At 37.7% G+C, this 22,834-nt stretch overlaps 1 protein-coding gene across 2 annotated transcripts in view; it reads right to left on the bottom strand.

Moving 5' to 3' along the window:
• The window catches only part of DDX46 (DEAD-box helicase 46), a 70,767-nt gene that overhangs the window by 7,907 nt on the left and 40,026 nt on the right, over positions 1-22,834 (bottom strand). For both annotated transcript variants that reach the window (XM_049649201.1, XM_049649202.1), the window contains exons 16-21: positions 12,227-12,420; positions 10,014-10,151; positions 9,547-9,696; positions 5,088-5,261; positions 3,280-3,498; positions 2,817-2,961 (exon numbers count right to left, since the gene is read on the bottom strand). In XM_049649201.1, coding sequence (XP_049505158.1) covers positions 2,817-2,961; positions 3,280-3,498; positions 5,088-5,261; positions 9,547-9,696; positions 10,014-10,151; positions 12,227-12,420 — 1,020 coding nt within the window. The remainder of the gene's footprint in view (positions 1-2,816; positions 2,962-3,279; positions 3,499-5,087; positions 5,262-9,546; positions 9,697-10,013; positions 10,152-12,226; positions 12,421-22,834) is intronic.

Raw genomic sequence — 22,834 nt, 5'->3', positions numbered from 1 at the left:
AAAAAAAAAAAAAAAAAAAAAAAAAAAAAAAAAAAAAAAAAAAAAGTCCAAAAGTGAGAGTGCAGCAGTGAAAATGGCAGAGACTGGAACTCCAAAAGCCTGTCCTTCCACAAAAAGTGAATAAACTTGAAAAAACTTGAAATCAATTGTATCAGAACTCTGGAAACTAACCAAAAGTTTACAGGGACCAGGCAATCCCTTACTAAAGGAAAGAAAAAAAAAAAAAAAAAAAAAAGATCAGCAGAATCGTGGCAATAGCACTTTTCAGTGCTTTTACTTACTCTGACCCCATCTCATACCCCTGGCCAGGAAACAATTTCTACTTAGGGTAGATGGGATACACACTGCACATGTGTTTCTGTTCTTGTGGTCTTTATGCTAAGATGCCACACAAAAACAACTGAGGTCACCAATTCAAAGGAAAGTGACTAAACAGGCACAGCACTAATTAACTTTCAGTCACATTTGTAGAATTCTTTGTTTCGGCCAGGAAAGAATCAAATCCTAATATATAAGTAAATCATCTGTACATTAAATTCAGTAAAGAACTTACCTAAAATTATAAGTCTTCACAAAATCAAAGAAATGGCAAAATATAACAAGAACAAACTAGTGACAAACCTTATTTACAATATACTTTCAGTGGATCTAAATACCTTCCATTGATCTTTCCAACAACAAACTTGAGAGCTGAGCTATCCATTACAGCAGGTACCAGCCATGTATGTGGCTATTTACATTTTATATAAACCTGGCTGGCTCAGTAGGTAGAGCGTTTGACTCTTGATCTCAGGGTCATGAGTTTGAGCCTCATGCTGGGCATAGAGATTACTAAAAAACTAAATAAAAAAAAAAAAATCAAATTCCTTTAAAATTTTTTAATAAAAATTAAGTAAAATTTACAAATTTCAGTCACACTGGCCACATTTCAAGCACTCTGTACTCATCACAGAGAGTTCTATCAGACAGTACAGCTTTTTTTTTTAAATTTTTTTTTAATGTTTATTTTTGAGACAGAGACAGAGTGTGAACAGGGGAGGGGCAGAGAGAGAGGGAGACACAAAATCTGAAACAGGCTCCAGGCTCTGAGCTGTCAGCACAGAGCCCAATGCGGGGCTCGAACCCACAAACCGTGAGATCATGACCTGAGTCGAAGTTAGACGCTTAACCAACTGAGCCACCCAGGTGCCCCCAGACAGTACAGCTTTAAAGAGATCAAATAGAGAATATGCCTGTCAAATAATACTTGTACCATGAAGACAAGTGGCTATAGGGCTTAATCAGATGCATAACTCAGAAAATTTATTAAGTGTTTACCATGTGCTCTGAGAATAGAACAGATGACAAAGTCATTACATTCACAGAACTCTAGTAGGGGAGACACAAACAAGTAAAAACATACTACAATTTCCATGTGAGGAGTACTGTGAATAAAAACAACAGGTAAAGAGCTACAGAGGGGCGAAGTGGGATGAGGTAAGGGTTCTTTGTCAGAAGGGACATGCATGCCTCAAAGTACCAGGGTGGTGCCTGAGATTATACGCTGTGCGGGAGAGCAGCTCCTCTGCAGCCATCAAAGCCATGTAAAGCACAAGGTACACAGACTTTCAGCTTACACAACACCTGGAATAAACCTCTCCACAGCTCCAACAACAGTATTCAACAAATATTTAGTTCATTAAATAGATGAAGTGGATCTGCCTTGTCTATACTTATAAGTCTGTCACAAAGATGTTCAGATTAAATATAAATGAAGGGAAACAAGTTGTCCTAGTATGCAGTGGAGTATATACATTAGAGGAAAAAATCAAAATGGAAACTATGTTTTGAACTCACTCATGAATGTATGAAATAAAGTTTAAAAGCAAATCCAACTGCTCTGAGATAATGCATTACTTACATACTTTGTGTTATGGTATTAACTGTCCTCTTCTAATTTTTTTAAAGATATGCAAAAACTTCTACAGGCATAATTTCAGAGGGAACATTTGCTTGAATAAACATTCATTAAGTATACTAATATATGTATTTACTTTCCAACCTAAACTCTGCCCAGGAATGTTCTACTTTATTAGAAGTATGAACAGAGCAGTCCTTAAAATATTTGTTTTCTTTTAGAGTGATTTTCAAATCTGACTGAATCGTCAAAAATGAAAGAGTTCCAAACACAGATCAGTCACCTTTCTGTATGTAATGTATTTAGTGTTTTTTAAATGTTTATTTATTCTGAGAAAGATAGAATGTGCACGAGCAGAGAAGAGGCAGAGAGAGGAAAACAGAGGATTGGAAGCAGGCTCCATGCTGTCATTGCAGAGCCCAATGTGGGGCTCAAACTCATGATCCATGAGATCATGACCTGAGCCGAACTGAGCCAAAGTCGGAGGCTTAACAAGCCACCCAGGCACCCCTTTATGTACTGAATTTTTAAATAAAGACCTTAAATGATATATGAAACTATGTGTGTGTTTTTTTAATGTTTTTATTAATTTATTTTGGGGAGAAAAGAAAGAGAGAGAGACAAAGAAAACAAGCTGAAGGGGGGGGGGGGGAGAGAGAGAATCCTAAGCAGGCTCCACACGGTTAGCACAGAGCTGGATGTTGGGCTTGAACTCACAAACCACGAAATTACAACCAAAATCAAGAGCTAGACGCTTAACCGACTGAGCCACCCAGGTGCCCTGAAATTATTTTTTTCTATAGGTATTCCTTATTTTTATCTTCTTTAGAACTGACCTAACATTCTCTCCATGCCTTTACATCTATAATCAACTCTGACCTAACTCAAGACTGAAATTTCAAGAACCAAAGATACATACTTTCAATTGCCAAGTAAATTTTCCGCTCTCCTTCCTTAGGTTCTTTGCCAGGTGGGAAATATGTTCCTCTGATTGTAATTGCGGCTTCAGAATATTCACTGATTCTCTGCAGAGCTTCCTTAGAGGTAACTTTCCACCTAGCAGTCTAAGAAAGAAAAGGTGGGGGGAAAAATCACAACAGGATAAAAACCTGGTGTATGGACAAAGAATAGGTTGGCTAAATAATATTAAGGTCAATATTAAGATTATAATTAACTCCTTCACATCAATTCATTTAGATCCTAATGTACGTAGAATATGTTCATAAAAATAAAATTTCTACTGTTGTCTCCCTCCCTCATCAAGATAAAAAAGTAAAGTAGCTATTAAAACATTCAAGGGTTTTAAACAAGGTATTTTTGCTCCTTAAGAAGCAAGAAATTTTACTCTGCAATTTATAAACAATGTTTAAACTGTTACTTGCCTGTGGGAAGTCATTGATCTCTAATTCTTCTTCATATCTTTTAAAAGATTCATTCTGTCCACCATCTTGCCTCTCCTCTTCTTGTTTCTCCAAAGGCACATAATTGAGCTTAGCATTGATCTTTTCAGCAAGTTGCTCTGCAATGGTTTTTGCAGACACAGTGGGAGCCAGGATGGTGCCGCCTCTGAGAATTGCATTGGTGGCCTGTTGCATCACATCCTGCAGTAAAAGAAGACCTACAGTCAAATCTCAAATGAGGGCAGAGACAAGATCTAGGATCCTACCACAAATTTTTCTCTGAAAAGCCACTAACTAATCTTTCTTTTCCTTTTCCCGTTCTCTTTTTTCTTTTCTTTTTCTTTCTTCCTTCCTTCTTCTCTCCCCCCCTTTCTTTCTTCCTTCCTTTCTCTCTCTTTTTTTCTTTAAGTAGGCTCTACACATAGCAAGGAGTCCAACACAGGGCTTCAATTCATGACCCCAAGATCAAGAGCCGGACACTTAACCAACTGAGCCACACAGGTGTCTCCAGAAGCATCTTTCTAATGCAGAGTCCTACTCATGTGCAATTAACAGCACATATTTATAACCAATAGTTTAATATATCTATATCCCTTATTTTCATGAAAAAAAAATAAAGAACATTCAACTCTTTATTAAAAATTCTACTGGATCATAGAGAATTATGTCACTGTTGATATCAAATATAGTACAATATTCTAAAATCATTTATATATTTTGTGGCTCCTAAGATATTCCTCTAACTTAGAATCTTTGTCTACTACCACCACTGAGCTCCTTCCTGCCATCATAGCAAACCCAAAATTCAATAAATTATAGTAAGTGATTGACTTACTTTTTAATTTTATTTTGCACTTAAATCTTTTTAATTTGAACTTAATTTTACTATGTGTCTAATGCAGACAGAATTCTGTGGGTAATACATGACTCATACCTCACACTTTTCTAACAGTAAGAATGTGTAGCTATTTGGTTTCAGCAGTAACGAGTTATTAGCAGTAACAATTCGAGAGAATATTAGATTAGGTGCTACAACCCCTGTTTTCAGAGAAGTACAGGCTTCAGTGTAGTAGACATTTCATGGTAACTCACTGGCTCAACAAAACAAATACAGAAACCTGAGGCTGTAAGCCTTGATCCTGGCTGCCTCACTGAGTCGGTCCACTAGCCTCCCTCTGGCTTGGTCCTCCCAACTTACAGGGTGCTACAGTCCTGAACCAATCCAGCCTACTGGACAGAGGGCCCTGCTGATCCAAAACCTCAAAATCTTCAAAACAGTTTTATAATTAACAGACTATTCTTTGGGAATACTATGAAAATTTACTCTTAATTAAAAATTAATAATAATTTTTAAAAATTAATAAAAAAGCCCCCAAGAGAAAGATGGCATGTGAAATATTTAACACATTTTCCAGTTTTAAGCTCATGTTATTATGAGTTATGTAACTACGTATTTATATTTCCAAGGAATTGTTTGTGTGCCCAACACCCCACCGAATAAAAGTGGATCAAGAAATAAAAAGTGAGTTATTTCTGTAACATTTTGGTAAGATCAATCGGAATATTACTTTAGAAAAACTATCTACAGCTAACATGCTTCAGTTAGGGCTTTCAAAATAGGCATTAAGACCTCAGTTAACCATACTAGAGGAATCATCCAAATGCAATATTTAAAGAATTCTGTATTTAGATTAATGTTAAATTCCCACTAACTCAATGTCTAGGACAATCTGTTCACTGGTGCTGACATAAAAAGTACTCAGTAAAACTCGGAACAAATTACTTAATACCTGAGACTCAATGCCCAAATTCTTCTGAGCATTGATTCTAAGAGCCAGTCTCTTAGCTATTTCTAATTTCTCAGCATTTCCCGCAGTTGGAGCAGGAACACTAGATGTTCCAGGAGCAGCCATATCTTTTACTCTCTTCTTTGAATTAAACATACTTTCAATTTGTTCATCAATCTAAATAAGAAAAAAAGGGATTAATAAAAATTAGATTAAAAATACAAATTCAGATATATCTAAAGAAACTAATAAAGAATATTTCCATCAAATGACTAGAATAAGACAGTTGTATTTATGTTAATTCAACCACACAGATCAACAGGAAAATATATCAGCTATTTGTTAAGAGTGGCACATTTCATTTTAAAAATTCAGGTATCTATGGCAGGAAAAAAAAAAAAAAATAGAATGGGAAAGGGAGGAGAAGGGAGGGGAGGGAAAGAAAACAGAAATACAACACTATGTGAACCAGTTAAGCAGACTCCCAAGCAGTCCAGAAAATACATCCTAGTTCAGCAAGTGAGAAACATGTGGTGTCAAGACAGAGCATCCAACAGGATGCAGCTGAGATGCTTCAAGGCTCAGGCCTTGAGGCCAAATTAAATTGCAGTGATAGGTTGGAAGAGGGCAGTAACTCCAGGTCAGTGGGCCACTAAAAATACAGTCAATAGTTCTCAGGGAGAATGGTACTTGTTCCTATGGTGGGGCTCCCAAAATCCTCCCCAAATTCTAAAATGTAAATGGTTCTGCCTTAAAAACTGGTTAACAGGGATGCCTGGGTGTCTCAGTTGGTTGAGCAACCGACTTTGGTTTAGTTCACGATCTCAAGGTTTGTGGGTTCGAGCCCAAAGTCAGGCTCTGCACTGACAGCTCAGAGCCTGGAGAATGCTTCGCACTCTGTGTCTCCCTCTCTTTCTACTCCCCTGTTTGTGCGCTCTCTCTCTTTCAAAAATAAGTAAACATTTAGGAAAAACAAAAAAAACCTCTGGTTTAAAGAATCAGAAAAAAAGGCTTTATTGCTTTATTCCTTTTGAACTAAAAAAAAGGAAAAAAGGAAGGTTGGTTTCCCTATCAAAGCAAGAACAATGGGTGAACACCTCAGCTCTCCAGGAGCCACATGAGTCCAACTGCCACTGTGTCATACTGAAGCTTGACATATCTACTTCATAAGCTATTTGCATTTCCTTTTAATAATGCCTTCTGCCCAACAATGACTACTGGCTATACCAACTACAGAGATGTAAATCCCTTTATATACTTAAGTTAGGCTAATAAGGCCTTATCTGGTAAAACTCAAATGGAGAGAACTTGTTTAGGGTTTTAAAAATTAACTGGGTTAACTTACAAAGTTCTTTGAAATCAAAACAATCAACTTAACTTCCTTTTACAATACTTGTTATCTAACAAGGAGTTTTAGTTATCAACTAATATAAACAACATTCAAGTGAATATCTTTTTTTTTTTAATGTTTATTTTTGAGAAAAAGAAAGAGTATGAGCTGGGGAGGGGCAGAGACAGGGGGAGACACAGAATCTAAAACAGGCTCCAGGCTCCAAACCGTCAGCACAGAGCCCAACACAGGGCTTTAACTCACAAACTGTGAGATCATGACCTGAGCAAGTCGGACACTTAACCAACTGAGCCACCTAGGCACCCGAAAAGAATAAAACTTTTAAATTAAATAGGATGGGGAGCCTGGGGGGCTCAGTCGGTTAAGCGTCCGGCTCTTGGGTTTTAGCTCAGATCATGATCTCACAGTTCATGAGTTTGAGCTCCATATCAGGCTCTGTGCTGACAGTGCAGAGCCTGCTTGGGACTCATTCTCTCTCTCTCTCTCAAAATAAATAAATAAACTTAAAAAAAAAAAAGATACATGGCATTAAATTCCAAAACACACAAAATCAACAATGAGTACTGTGTATGATGCTAGCTTTTACTCACTTTAGTACTTTAAGTTGTTTATAAAAATTAACCAAGGAATCAATCGACATATTTCATATGAGATTAAAAAAAAAAAATGTTCAAAGTATCATAAAAAAACTGAGGTGAGTTTAAAACAAGGCCATAAATTCTTCAGGTCATGATCTTGCGGTTCTTTGAGTTCGAGCCCCGAGTTGGGCTCTGTGTTGACAGCTCAGGGCCTGGATCCCGCTTCAGATTCTGTGTCTCCCTCTCTGCCCCTCCCCTATTCACACCCTTGTCTCTCTTGCTTTCAAAAATAAACACTAAAAAAAATAATAAAACAAGTCCATAAATTCTTTAATACTCTTCCCCTTCAAAAGGAGGATGCTCTCCTTGAATGTGGGCTGGACTTAGTAACTTATTTTCAACAGACAGAACACAAGTAGTAGTGCCAGAGTAGAGCTTTACAGATTAATCATAAAAGGCCTTCAGGCTTCCTCTTTGCCGGCTCAGATCACTCACTGTGGGAGAAGCCAGGGGCCATATTGTGAAGACACATAGGCAGAGTAAAGAACTGAGGTACCCTGCCAACATCACAGTGACTCTGCCTTCTGAAAGAAAATGGTCCTCTGTCAGTCAAGCCTTCGAATGACTACAGCCCAGGAAAATAGCATTACTGCAATCGCAATGAGACCCTAAGCCAAAACTACCAGTGTAACTGCTCTTGATTTGCTAACCCAAAGGAAATGTGAGAGAATAAATGTTGTTTTAAACTACTAGGCTGTGGATCAACTTGCTACAGCATAACCAATAAGTACCTAAAACAATGATTTAATTAAGTTTTAAGCCAGTATGGTATCTTAGAAAGAAATGGCCTAGGATTAATGAGAGATCTGGGGTCTGGTCCTGGCTGTGCTTAACAGTCAATGTGGTTGTGGGCCAAATACTTTTTTTGGGCTTCCACTTCCTCAAATGATTAAGATAAAAATGAATTCCTGATTTCTGAAATTGACTGAGCTAAGGTTTAATAGAGTAAAACAAAACAAAACAAAAGTTCTAAGATCAAAGATCAAATATCATGGAGGATTTCTTAAACAAGTTAAATAAGCTTCTTGACTTGAGGACTTTACACATACTTCGATATGCTAATCCTACTTAGTGGTACACACTAAGATTTTCCACAATCACTTTATAATGAAAACATCTTCTAAAGCTCAAGCTCCTGGGGTTTGGGTTCCAAACAATACTATGTGAAATCCTGACCTTGCTGAGTCCCTAGGGTCCTCTTTACTCACTGGGTCACAAATAATAACATAAGCTAGGACCATGGTCTCTGAAATAAGAATGGAATGGGTCTAGGTCCCAGTTTGTTCCCATTATGGTTATAAAATCTCAAAAGGTTATGGTTTCTTTCTAAGCCTCAGTCTCCTCAATTATAAAATGGGAATATTCTTGAGTATCTACCTTGTCTGGCTACTGTGCACAAGTAAATGAAACAATCCCTGTAAAGCACTTGACACCGTGCACAGCACTTAGTAATACTCAAAAAATGCTATTACTGTTTTTTTTTTAAGTTTATTTATTTATTTTAAGAGAGAGACAGAGACAGAGAGAGCTTGAGAGAGCAGGGGAGGGGCAGAGAGAGACAGAATCCCAAGCAGGTTCCACCCTGTCAGCACAGAGCCCAACACGGGGCTCGAACCTATGAACTGCGAGATCATGACCTAGGCTGAAATCAAGAGTCAGATGCTCAACTGACTGAGCCACCCAGGCGCCCTGTATTATTTTATTTTATTTTTTTAAAGTAACCTCTAAATCCAATGTGGGGACTGAACTCATGACCCCAAGATCAAGAGTCATGTAGTCTCTGCCAAACGAGCCAGCCAAGCACCCTGCTAACTATTACTGTTAATGAGGATAACCTATAATGATTAAATTTTTAAAAATAAAAATATTAGCACTGATGTTGTTAAAGATGTGGGGAGCCAGGCACTCTTATACACCACCACAGCGAATGCCAAACTGGTATTCACTTTGCAGGAGGACAGTCTGAAAATGTTTCAGAACCAAATTAGATACGCCCTTTGGGAGAGCAATTCCATGTACACACTCAACCTCAAAACTTAATCTAAAGAATGTACAAAATTAAATGTACAAGGACAAGCAGTGAAGTACAGTTTATGACAGTAAAGTATATTCCAAATATGAACATATAGAAACCCACATATTCAAAATTAAGAATAATGAGAATGAATTTACTAAAATGAGAAGATTTCAACATAAGACGGTTGTTGTAAAGGTGGTTATAAAGCAGTATGACCTCATTTTTATGAATATACATAATATGGGCAGGGCATATGTGAATAGAGAGAGGGAGAAAAGGAGAAAGAGAAGGAGGGAGGGAGAGAAAGGGAGAGAGGAAGAGAAAGAGTAAAGGCTGGGAAGGGCACATATCAGAAAGGTTTCCAACAACTGGCTATCTCAACAAATAAACCTAGGGTGGGGGGGGAGCAACAATGTTTCAATCAGCAAGAAGGGGGCTCAGAAAAATGGCACTTACGTCGACTGCAGCGTCCTCATCATCTGAATCTTGCAAACCGAGAGCTGCTTTTTGCAACTTCTTCCTCTCATTGGCCAAAGCTTGTTCTGTTTCATCAAACTTGAATCCCTTACCAGAGAACCCACTACTCTTTTTAATTATTTTCCCTTCCTTTCAAGGAAAAACAAAACAGTTAATTTCATACTAAAAAAACTTTAATGTTTAGGAATTTAGGAGTAGTTAAGTATTTTTCAAGGTAGCACATACCAATGTATCAAAAACATTTCATCTAGCATGAGAACAAAAAAAGAACTCTTCAGTATGATACAAAACATCGAGTTGAAGCAAAAGGGAGGATTTTGTTTTCATTCCTTTTCCCTCTCTAAAGAGAGAAAGTTACCTTATAAAGGTTTACAAGTATAAAATATTCAAGGTTTATAACACAATAATGACCTGCATAAAGATAATGGGAATTGGAAAAAACTCACAGCTTTCTGCTGATCTTTGAAATCACTCCAAAGTTTCTCCAGATCAGAAGGCACCGCAGTTCCTGACAATTCAAGAGCTTTAATTATGTCACCAGCATAGCGAGCTTGATCTTCTGTGATAAAAGTATACGCATAACCCTAATGAATGATGAAAAAAAAGAGAACTATTAGACACTAACAAGATGACTCTTACTCAGATCACAACATAAAAGTAGAATCATCTAATAATAGATCTTCTTAAGACTGACTTCATGGGGCACCAGGGTAGCTCAGTCGGTTAAGAGTCCGACTTCAGCTCAGGTCATGATCTCTCAGTCCATGAGTTCGAGCTCCTGTGGGGCTCTGTGTTAACAGCTCAGAGCCTGCATCCTGCTTCAGATTCTGTGTGTCTCTCTCTGCCCCCTCCTCCCCTCACACACACTCTCTCTCAAAAATAAATAAACATCTAAAAAAAAATTAGGGGCTCCTGGGTGGTTCAGTCAGTTAAGCGTCCGACTTTAGCTCAGATCATAATTTCATAGTTCGTGAGCTCAAGTCCCAAGTCGGAATCTGTGCTGACAGCTCAGAGCCTGGAGCCTGCTTCAGATTCTGTGTCTCCCTCTCTCTCTGTTCCTCCCCTGCTCATGTTCCGTCACCCTCTCTCTCACAAATTAATAAATATTTTTTTAATTAAAAACAAATAAAAATAAGCATACCAGAAACATTTCTTGATGCATAAACAGAAATCCAATTTTATATAAACGTGTATGTAATTGCATTGTCATACACATTAATTTTAATATAATACATTATTTTTCCCCCTTTCGCTTGCATTCCCTTCCTACACTACCTACTGCACCTCTCTACCCCAACTAATTTTATATACAAAAATGAAGTCAGCTATATTGCCTCCCTGGGGTTTTCTAAAGCCTAAGATTTCACATTTCCCTAGCAGCTTTTTGGTTCAGGCAAGAGAGTTGGGAGTACAATGGCACACCACAATCAGACTGTCTTCATATACACTGTGTCCCTACCAGAAAACTGTTATGAATTGTAAAACATGGTTTAACACTGTATTTCAGGAATATCTAGTCACCACATGACCCATGGCATGCTTTTATGCTGTTCACGTGCTAAGAATCGTATCACATTATTTTAAGGTTTGTACGTGCACATAATTTTACACAAAGTTTCCCATAACCACAGAATAACTCAGGTTGAATCAATAAAAGCCATCACTATGTATTAGCTGTGTAAGCTGGGCAAGTAAGTTAACTTCCATGTACCTTAACTTTTCTTATCTATTAAATGGTATTACTCACCTCAAAGGGAAATTGTGAGGATGAAGTGAGAGGATTTATGTAAAGCAATGAAAATAGTGCCTGGCATTCAATAAGTACTCCATAAATATATTATTATTATTATTATTATTATTGCCTCAGTATGTAGAAATGTCCAGGATTGGAAAATCAAATAGATCATCATCAGTGTTTCTTTTTCTTTTTCTTTTTTTTTTAATGTTTATTTATTTTTGAGAGGGAGGAAAGAGCACGAGTGGCAGTGGGGCAGAGACAGAGAGAGAAAGACACAGAATCTGAAAGAGGCTCCAGGCTCTGAGCTGTTAGCACAGAGCCCAACATGAGGCCCAAACTCAGGAACAGTGAGATCATGACCTGAGCCAAAGTCAGACACCCAACCGAACGAGCCACCCAGGCGCCCCAATCATCATCAATGTTTCCAACAACAGAATATTCTGCTTGCTGCCTTCAAAAAGAATGAGTTAGACCTATATAGTTACCAGACTATAAGTGAGTTAAAAAACCAAGAAATATGCATAGTGTATGAAGTAGGACAGGGAAATAATGAGAAAAAGGGTAACAATTTTGGTAGGAGTACATTTTATAATCCCACATTTTAAAAATAGCAATGAAAAATCTCAAACTATATACATGCATGTAAAAACGTATACAGAAATTTTTAAGGAAAAAAAAAAAAACTAAAACGGGACATAAATAACACTATCTGCCTAAAGAGAACAGCTAATTATCAATAACTTTAATAATACTGTGTATAGAAATGATGAACATCAACTAATCCCCATACTCTGATGATTGAAGATTTTCAAAATGTTCATGTTAACTCCTATTATCTATTCCTTATAACCCTAAACAAACAAAAAAAACCCCTATATTTTATTAATACAATGGAAATCAACTTTAAAAAGTTCTTTTTACTTTATTGCCTGCTCTTCCAGTCCGTCCCGCTCTGTGCACATAATCCTCATAATGGTTGGGGCAACTGTAATTTACTACAAGAATCAGATGTTTCACATCTAAACCTCGGGCAGCAACAGAAGTGGCTACGAGAAGTTTGCAGGTCCCATTCTTGAAGTCATTTATGATGCTATCTCTGTCATATTGATCAATGCCTGCAAGTAAACAAACAAAAAATGTAAAACCACATACTGCATTAAAATTGTTCACTTCATCTGACACAGAAATAAGTTAAATGCAGAGTAAAGAATAAACACAACTTACAATGACCAAACATCTACCAACTACAATACTGAAATAAAACACTAAGGAAATTTAATGGCCAGATCAAAAGCTACTGCTATTAACTCATTGATGAATATTCCAAATATGTTCTTGTTTTGCCTCCTTTCTTGTGAATATGGACTATAACAGCAGAAACCCCATCTCAGATTCATTAACCTATACTTAACCTATTTATGGGGTAAAACAAGAAAAGGCAGGTACATTCAGCCTACAGTAACAGGATTCTTCAGATCTTTCTCCTTCTCCTATAGGTTATTAGAGCCTTGCTACTCAGTTTTGTCCGAGGACCAGAAGCAACATCACATGGGACGTCGTCAGAAATGCAGAATCTCAGAAAAAAAAGAGAAAGAGAGAGAGAAAGAAAAAGAGATAAAAGAAAAGAGAAAAGAAAAGAGGAAAGAAAAGAGAAAAGAAAAGAAAAGGAAAGAAAGGCAGGCCAGATCCTACTCCAAACTACTGATTCAGATTTTGCATTTTAACAAGATACTTAGGTGACTGATTACACATTACTATTAAAGTTTGAAATGCACTGGTTAAAAAGCAGTGAACTGGATCTCTCTTAAATGTGTTTCCCAAAGAGCCTCAGGGTGAGTGATAACGGAGGGTATAAAATGCCAAAATGTTCTATTACAAAATACTCAGACCAAAAATTGATTTAATGATGGAGAACCTCTAGTAATTAGAGAAGGGAATGGGGTAAATTCTCAAACCATGAAAAACTCATTTTGGCAGGAGATATTCTAAGGCTTCATATAAAATCTGAGTTTAAAATACACAGAATACTTAGTATCTAAATATATATCAATGCTAATTAATACTATTACCTAAAATTTAAACGTACTTTTCAGGGCGCCTGCCTGGGTGGCTCAGTCAGTTAAGTGTCTGACTTCGGCTCAGGTCATGATTTCACGGTTTATAGGTTCAAGCCCCGCAGTGGGCTCTGTGCTGACAGCTAAGAGCCTGGAGCCTGCTTTGGATTCCACGCCTCCCTATCTCTCTCTGCCCCTCCCCTGCTTGCACTCTGTCTCTCCCTCTCTCTCTCAGTAATAGACATTAAAAAAAAAAAAAAAGTGTACTCTTCAATGACTGAATTAAAGAAATTATTTGGATCTAATGTCAAAATAACTAGAATCCAACACCAAACCCAAAAGTCTCTTAAGAAAAATTAATGAAGTCAATACCAATATAAATTAAATTTAAAATTAAAATGTACTAAAACTTTTACTTTAGACTGAGGTATCCTGACTACCTAACTCAGCTACACATACTTTATTACATGAAGTGAATATAATATGCTAAACACAGTATATGGGATACCTGCCCAGCAGCAATTAACCCTCTTCCTTTTTTTTTTTTTTCATGTTTATTTATATTTGAAAAACAAAGGGAAAGAGGGAGGGAGGGAGGGATGGTGTGGGAGCAGGGGAGGGGCAGAGAGAGATGACAACAGAATCTGAAGCAGGCTTCAGGCTCTGAGCTGTCAGCACAGAGCCTGATGTGGGGCTTGAACTCACAAACTGTGAGATCATGACCTGAGCTGAAGTCGGATGCTTAACCGACTGAGCCACCCAAGTGCCCCAACCCTCGTCCTTTTTAACAGAACTCCAAATTTGTTCACCTATCCACCCAACATATGATCACATATATCAAACCAGAGATGAGCCTAATTCTCACTTTTAGGTGAATCAATCCCATTCACTTTCTGTGCTTAAGGCCTCCTTTGTAAAAATTAATGAGGATGAGACCCAGAGAGCTATACTTTACACAGGTCATCTCTATCAATACTCAATGTATTAGAAACTGAGAAAATTTTTGAATACTTACGAACTTGTTTAAAAATAACTTAAAAGCAATTACATATTAAAATTTAGGGGCATCTCATGTAACAGAAGATAGTTGGAGTCTCATATCTTCTGCATCCCATCTGGTGCAATATAACATGCCATGACGCCTTCAGAAAACTACACTATACACTCCACACAGAATGAAAGTAAAAAGGCAAATCACGTAGTAAGGTTATTACACATATACTTTTGATTTCATGAACCCCTTAAAGTCTCTGAGAACCTCAAGGGTGCCAGGGCAAAACTTTAGGAATCATTAGTCATTCTGCTTGCTTACAAATGATTTAGGCATAAGCATGTGATGCAATTTTTACCAAAGAGATAAGAGAAGTACAGACAAGGGATTATGGGGGGGGGGGGGGGGGGGGGAATATCCTTATTACTTATATAAAAAACACACAATATCCCTCAATGTAGGAAAAGCTCTTATTGGACCAACCCTCTTGCAGATAGCAACTATAAACTCTGGGCAAAATATTGGGAGAAAAAAAAAACACAAAAAACCTACCTGAAGGCATAAGAGTATGACTAAAAACAAGCAGAAACTGGAATTTTTGACATTTGGAATAATATACTAGCTGAGGACCAGAAAACAGAAGATGAAACAGAGTAGGCAAGCACAAACATGTGGACCCTAAACTATGCATGCATGGGACAGAATGCAAGCAACCTAGGTATGGCTAAAAGAAATTAACACAGGGGTGCCTGGGTGGCTCAGCTGGTTAAGCATCTGACTTCAGCTCAGGTCATGATGTCCTGGTCCCAGAGTTTGAGCCCGGCATCAGGCTCTGTGCTGACAGCTCAGAGCCTGAAGCCTGCTTCAGATTCTGTGTCTCCCTCTCTCTTTGCTCCTTCCCCCGCTCACACTCTGTTTCTCTCAGTCTCTCAAAAATGAATGTTAAAATTATTTTTACTAAAAAAATAAAAGAAATTAACAGATTTCAGATGTTGCCCATTAAAAGAAGGACTGAGTTTAAAATAAGGGTCCAACAGGGGCGCCTGGGTGGCTCAGTCGGTTAAACGTCCGACTTCGGCTCAGGTCACGATCTCGCGGTCCGTGAGTTCGAGCCCCGCGTCGGGCTCTGGGCTGATGGCTCAGAGCCTGGAGCCTGCTTCCGATTCTGTGTCTCCCTCTCTCTCTCCCCCTCCCCCGTTCATGCTCTGTCTCTCTCTGTCTCAAAAATAAATAAAACGTTAAAAAAAAAAATTAAAAAAATAATAATAATAAAAAAATAAAATAAGGGTCCAACCAAGTTAATGCCTTATTAAAACAAAATAAAAGTCTTAAGGAAAATAGGAGAATTCAGACCCTACAATGGATTATTCATAAAGGGCAGTATACAAATGAAAATTATTAGATAAAAATATAGAAATATATAAAACAAAATAAAAAGATAACCAACAGAAACTGACAAGGTGACCAAGATGTTGTGATTAATAGTCAAAGATTTTTATTATTTATTTATTTTTGAGAGAGAGAGAGAGAGAGAGAGAGAGAGAGCAAGCATACACATGCACCCGTGGGAGAAAGGCAGAGAGGGAGAAAGAGAATCCAAGCATGCTCTGTGCTGTCAGCGCAGAGCCCGACATAGGGCCTGATCCTACAAAGTGTGAGATCACAACCTGAGTTGAAACTAACAGTCAGAAGCCCAACCTACTGAGCCACCCAGATGCCCTAATAGTCCAAGATTTTTAAAGCAACTGCTGTAACTGTGATCAAGGAAAAAATTTTAAGTGCTCATAATGAATGGCAGGAAATCTTATGAGAGAAACAAGAAAATATAAGAGAGCCAACTACAAATTCTAGAACTAAAAAAAAAATATCTGAATTAAAAATTCACTGGATAGACTTAACAGCAAATAAAAGAGGGCAAAAAGAAATCTGTGAACTTGAAGACAGTTAAAGAAATGACCCAGTATTAATTATAGAGGAGAAAAAAAGGTTGAAAAACAAAAGTGAACAAAGGATCAAAGACATGGGAGATGGTACTAAAGGGCTGAACATACACATAATTGCAATCCCAAAGACAGAAGAAAAATAGCTCCGGGAAAAAAAAAAAATTTAAGATACAAAGGCCAAGAATTTCTCAAATTTGTCCCAAATTACATCTGAAAAACATAAATTTACAGATTCTACAAGTTCAGTGAACCATGAGTACAATAAACACAAAGAAAACCATACCGATACACTAACCATATGACCCAGCAATCCCATTCCTGGTTATCTATTCTAGAAAAATTTTCACATACGACCTGTATTCAAACATTTAACAGCAGCTCTATTCATTTTTGTCTAAAACTGGAAACAACCCAAACATCCTTCAACAGATGAAGATACACAAACCGTGGTACATCCATACAATAAATATCTCTGGGCAATAAAAAGAGATGAATTGTGCAACAACTTCAGTGGATCTGAAAATCATTACGCTGAGTGAAAAGAGTCAACTGCATAATGTATGACCTATATTTACAAATATTCTTATAAAAACACATCAGTGGTTGACAAGAGTTATAAACAGGAGGAGAGTTAACTTTTCAGTTACTTTTGTAGGTATAGGACAAGGGAGTTTTGGGGCATGATAGAACTGTTCTGTATCCCAATTATGTTGTTCCCTGTGGGATGGCTGAAGCAGCAGAAAAACAAGGAACAGCCCAGGTGTCAACAGAAATGAACTGAACGAACGGGGGTAGATTTATACAAAGAATATTAACAATAAGGGAAGAACTACTGGTAATGCAACAACGTGGAAGAATCCCAAAAACATGCCAAATGAGGCCAAGGACCACCCACCATACGACAGAAACAAGCCAATGAAGAATGGACAACCCAGTACCTAGAGCTATCAAGCCAGTAAGGGTAGAAGCTGAGAAGGAACAAGGGGGAAGGGAAGAGGCGGCGACCAGAACCTCATAAAACAAAGGCCCTTGCCTATAGTCCACGGGCATTCACTTTCGAAAGTCCCCTCTCTATAAAGAGAGCTTTCCTACTATTAAAAAAACATTTTCTGAAGCTAAAAAAAAAAGAAAAAAAAAGGCTGAGTAAAAGATAACTTGACACAAAAATGTTGAGAAAGTACGGTTTCATTTATCTGAAATTCTAAAAATACAACAAATATATGTTGGAAAAAAATGTAAAAAGTGGTTGCCTGTGGGGATGAGAACGGGAATTAACTGGGGGAAAGTTGTGAGGTTGTATATGCATAGAGGTTTGGGTTTCACAGCTTATATATATTTGTCAAAACTCATCAAAGAGCACACTTATGATCTGTACATTTTACTACAGTTTACCTATTGTTTGTTTTTTTTTTTAATTTGGGGGGACGGGGCGCCTGGGTGGCTCAGTGGGTTAGACGTCCGACTTCAGCCCAGGTCACGATCTCGCGGTCCATGAGTTCGAGCCCTGCGTCAGGCTCTGGGCTGATGGCTCAGAGCATGGAGCCTGCTTCTGATTCTGTGTCTCCCTCTCTCTCTGCCCCTCCCCCATTCATGCTGTCTCTTTCTGTCTCAAAAATAAATAAACGTTAAAAAAAATTTTTTTTAAATAAATAAATAAATAAATAAATTTGGGGAGCACTTGACTGGCTCAGTCAGTAGAGTATACAATTCTTGATCTTGGGGTCTTGAGTTTGAGCCCGACGATAGGGACAGAGTTTACTTAAAAAACATAGTTATTCTAAAAAATAAAATAAAAAATTTTTGAACTAGTGTTAACCATCTGCATATTGAAGTGAAATATGCTGATGCTACAACTTTCTTTAAAACATATCAAAAAACTGAGAAATATGATGAGTAGGTAGAATAGACAGATGGCTAAAGATGTGAAAGAGAAATACAACAAAATGTTAGTTGTAGAATCCAGTACTGGATGTTCAAGGCTCTTCATCATATGATTTTCTCAGATTTTTTCTGTGTTTACAAATTGTGGTTATAAAAATAAGAGGGGAAAAAGGCACCTAGACATATGGGAAATAGTCTTCTTCCTCTGTAATTTGTCTGATACAAAAGTGATGGTTAGGGGCGCCTGGGTGGCTAAGTCGGTTAAGCGGCTGACTTCGGCTCAGGTCATGATCTTGAGGTCAGTGAGTTTAAGGCCCGTGTCGGGCTCTGTGCTGACAGCTCAGAGCCTGGAGCCTGTTTCGGATTCTGTGTCTCCCTCTCTCTGACCCTCCCCCGTTCATGCTCTCTCTCTGCCTCAAAAATAAATAAACGTTAAAAAATAAATTAATTAAAAAAAAAAGTGATGGTTAAAACTGCAGAAGCCTTTTTGGTGCCATAAAAAAAACTACTTTAAAAACTAACTTGGGGTGCCTAGGTGGCTCAGTCAGTTAAGCACTGAACCCTTGATTTTGGCTCAGGTCATAATCTCACCGTTGGTGAGAACACACCCAGCATGAGACTCTGCACAGACAGCATGGAGTCTGTTTGGCATTCTCTCTCTCTGCCCCTCCCCCACCTCAAAATAAATAAATAAACTTAAAAAAAAAAAAAACCAACTAAGTTAACATGCTCAGGATGGCAGTACAGAAAATACAATATAGTGACAGTGAGCCACTAAATGAAACAATCTGGAGTCACTTCACCACTAGATTTCATTTTTGTAAAATAATAAAAATGTCTCATGATTTAAGGCAGTTGGATGAGTTTTTTGTCACTTGCAGAAAAAAGAAAAATGTAACTGATATTAATAGTACAAGTTGAAGGCCTCAACGAAGCACTCTGCCCTATAAAAAAAAGTATATGTTCTCATATACCATAATTTCTCGTAAGTAGAAACCTGTGTGCTGCTTTTCTAATTTCATTATTTACCCTATTAGATGCATTGGGGTTTTTTTTAACTTATTTATTTTGAGAGGGAGCATGAGCACATGCAAGTGGTGAGAGGGGCACAGGGAGAGAGGGACAGAATTCAAAGCCACTTGTTCACAAGGCTCAATCCCATGAACCCATGAGATCATGACTCCAGCTGAGATCAAGAGCTGGATGCCCAACCAACTGAGCTACCCAGGTACCCAAGATGCACTGTGTTTTTAAGAAGTTTTTAAATTATTCATTGTTAATGCAAAAGCTAAAAAATGGATGGCTGACAAACCAGAAACTGCAGCCATGGTTCAATGAAAGTATTTTCATATTTCTTTCATTTGTAACCTACTTTAAGGTTACTGCAGGTTATGTGATAGGTCAAAAAGGAGTACTAAGAACATGTTCTCCATTTATTATGTTCATAATAATGCTGACAAACATCTAACAAAAAAGTTAAGCCACAGTAGAATGTTTTGATTGCTGTACTGAGAAAATTGTTTCAGGTTAAGACCAGGAGTGGGCAGAACATATAATCCACTCTCTTACTTCCAGCCTTTGCTCTTCCCCTTCTAGACATGAAGACACGAAGAAAGAACTACAGGTGGCTCTATAGAAGACACAGCATGTGGGGCATCTCCAAGCATCCTTCTCACTATATCATTACACTATGTGTTAGGTATAAAATGCACATTAATTTCATATGCACATTAGGAATTTTATGATTACACCTTTTAATTCTTAAAAAGCCCTAAATAATTTCTACATTTTTATACTTATATAGCAAATTGGCTTTTATTCAGTTACACATTAAAAGAGCTTAACAACAAGACTCATAATCAAAACTTCTCCCTAGTTTCCTTCAGAAATTTACCACACTGGAGGAGCCTGGGTAGCTCAGTTGGTTAAGTGTCCGACTTTGGCTCAGGTCATGATGTCACAGTTCATGGGTTTAAGCCCTACACTGGGCTCTGTGCTGACAGCTCAGAGCCTGGAGTCTACTTCGGATTCTGTGTCTCCCTCTCTCTCTGCTCCTCCCACGCTCACACTCTGCCTCTCAAAAATAAACGTTAAAAAAAAAAAAGGTGAAAGAAATTCAGCACATTGCTCTACTACAAAATTACTTAAAAAATGTCTAAGCTAATAAATAAATCTTACATTCACAATAAATTTTGTTTATTTGCTTTGAGATACAAGATTTTACATGGACACACCTGTTTTAATCAAAATATTTAAAATTAGAAAGTACTGGGACACCTGGGTGGCTTAGTTAGTTGGTCTGACTCGATTTCAGCTCAGGTCATGATCTCACAGTTCATGAGGTGGAGCTGTACGACAAGCTCTGTGCAGACAACCCAGAGCCTGCTTAGGATTCTCTTTGTCCTTCTCTCTCTGCCCCTCCCCCAATCGCACTCACTCTCAAAATAAACATTAAAACCATTTTAATTTAACTTAAAAATACAAAACAACAAACAGGAGAGAAAAGAAATCATCTAGGGAAAGAAAGAAAGCTGAGTCCCATGTTTCAAATGTGGAGAAAAACTAAAGTTCTACACTAGAAACTTTGTAGCTAATGGCAACCAAAACATTTTCAGGAATGATGACACTAACAGGGCCAAAATAAAACGTCTATGATAAGTCATTATTGCCTGTTTATCCTAATGATTAAAAGTAGACATGGACATGCTAGAAAGGTAAAAATGTAGAGACAGTAAAAAGATTAGTGGCTGGGGCATCTTGGGTGGCTTAGTGGCTCAAGTGTTTGATTCTTGATCTCGTTTCAGGTCTTGATCTCAGGGCAGGGAGGTCAAGCTCTCCATCTTGGGGGAGCCTACTTAAAAAAAAAAAAAAGATTAGCGGCAGTATAGGGATGGGGAAGGGAGGGATGAATAGGCAAAGAGGATTCTTATGGTAGTATTTTCTATGAGTGATATAGTATGGTACTATACTGGTGAATATGTCATTATAAATTTGTCCAAATCCATAGACCGTATAACACCAAGAGCGAATCCTAATGTAAACCAGGGACTCTGGGTGACAATGATATGTCAATACAGGTTCAATGATTGTAACAAATGTACCTCTGTGGTATGGGATATTGATAGGGGAGGAGGTTGTACTTGGGGGCAAGGGATATATGGGAATTTTGTAATTTCTGCTGTTTTGCTGTGTATCTAAAACTGCTCTAAAAAACAGTCTACTAAAAAAAGAAATGTTAGGGCACCTGGGTGGCTCAAGTCAGTTAAGTGCCATGGATCAAGAGGGTGAAGCCCTGAGTCAGGCTCTGCACTGACAGCGTGGACCTTGTTGGAATTGGATTCTCCCTCTCTAGCTCTTTGCTCCTCCCCCACTCATGCTTTTTCTCTCTCTCAGAATTAAAAAAAGTTGGGAAAAAAAAAAGTAAAGGGGTGCCTGGCTGGCTCAGTTAGTAGAGCATTCAACTCTTGATCTCTGGGTCATGAGTTCAAGCCCAACGTTGGGGATAGAGTTTACTTAAAAAAAAAAAAAAAAATTTGGCATAAGGTAAACATACAGATCAATGAAATTAAATAAAGAGCTCAGAAACCCTCAGATAAATAAATGGTCAATAGATTTTGACAAAGGTGCCAAGACTCTTCAATGGGAAAAGGACAGTCTTTTTATCACATGGGTCAGGGAAACTGAAAAACCACATGCAAAAGAATGCAGCTGGATCCATATCTTGCATCATATATAAAAATCACCTCAAAATGAATTACCTAAACGTAAAAGCTATAATTTTAGAACTCTGAGGAAACAAGAGGGAAAATTTTCATAACCTTGGACTTGCCAATGGTTTCTTGAATTAACAGCCAAAGAAAAGGCAAAAAAAGAAAAAATAAAATGGACTTCAAAATTTAAAACGTCTGTGCATCAAAGAACACTACCAAGAGGGTGAAAGGACAACCCAAAGAATGGGAGAAAATATATGTAAATTGTACATCTGATAAGGGATTGCTATCAAGAATATATAAAGAAATCCTACAACTCAGCAATGAAAAAAAGATGCGAATAACCTAATTAAAAATGGGCAGAAGCCTAAAATAGACAATTCTTCAAAACAGATATACAAATACCCAATAAGCACATAAAAAGATGTTCAATCTCAGTCATTAGGGAAATGCAAATCAAAAACACAATGTCACTTCACATCTACTAGCATAGCTATTATAAAAAAAAAATAGGAAACAAGTGCTGGCCAGGCTGTGGATAAACTGGAACCCTAATGCACTGCTGGAATTCCAAAATGGTGCAATTTTTACAAAAAGTAGTTTGCAGGTTCCATAAAAAGTTAAAAATAGCCATATGGCCATATGGCCAACAGGACTCAAACAGATACTTGTACAACAGTGGTTAAGTAGCATTACTCACAAGAGCCAAAAGGTAGGAACAACCCAAATGTCCATCAACAGGTAAATGAATAAAGGAAATGTGGTATATACATACAATGAAAAATTATTTCGCTTTTTAAAAAGGAAATTCTTCTTACCATATACAAAAACAAATTCAAAATGAATTAAAAACCTAAATGTAAGACCTGAAACCATAAAAATCCTAGAAGAGAGAAGAGACAGTTCTTTGCCTCTCGTGAGGCAAAGAAAAACAGGGGTGCCTGGCTGGC

Source organism: Panthera uncia (genome assembly GCF_023721935.1).
Source record: "Panthera uncia isolate 11264 chromosome A1 unlocalized genomic scaffold, Puncia_PCG_1.0 HiC_scaffold_17, whole genome shotgun sequence".
Taxonomy (NCBI): domain Eukaryota; kingdom Metazoa; phylum Chordata; class Mammalia; order Carnivora; family Felidae; genus Panthera; species Panthera uncia.
This window is presented reverse-complemented; position numbering and strand designations above follow the sequence as displayed.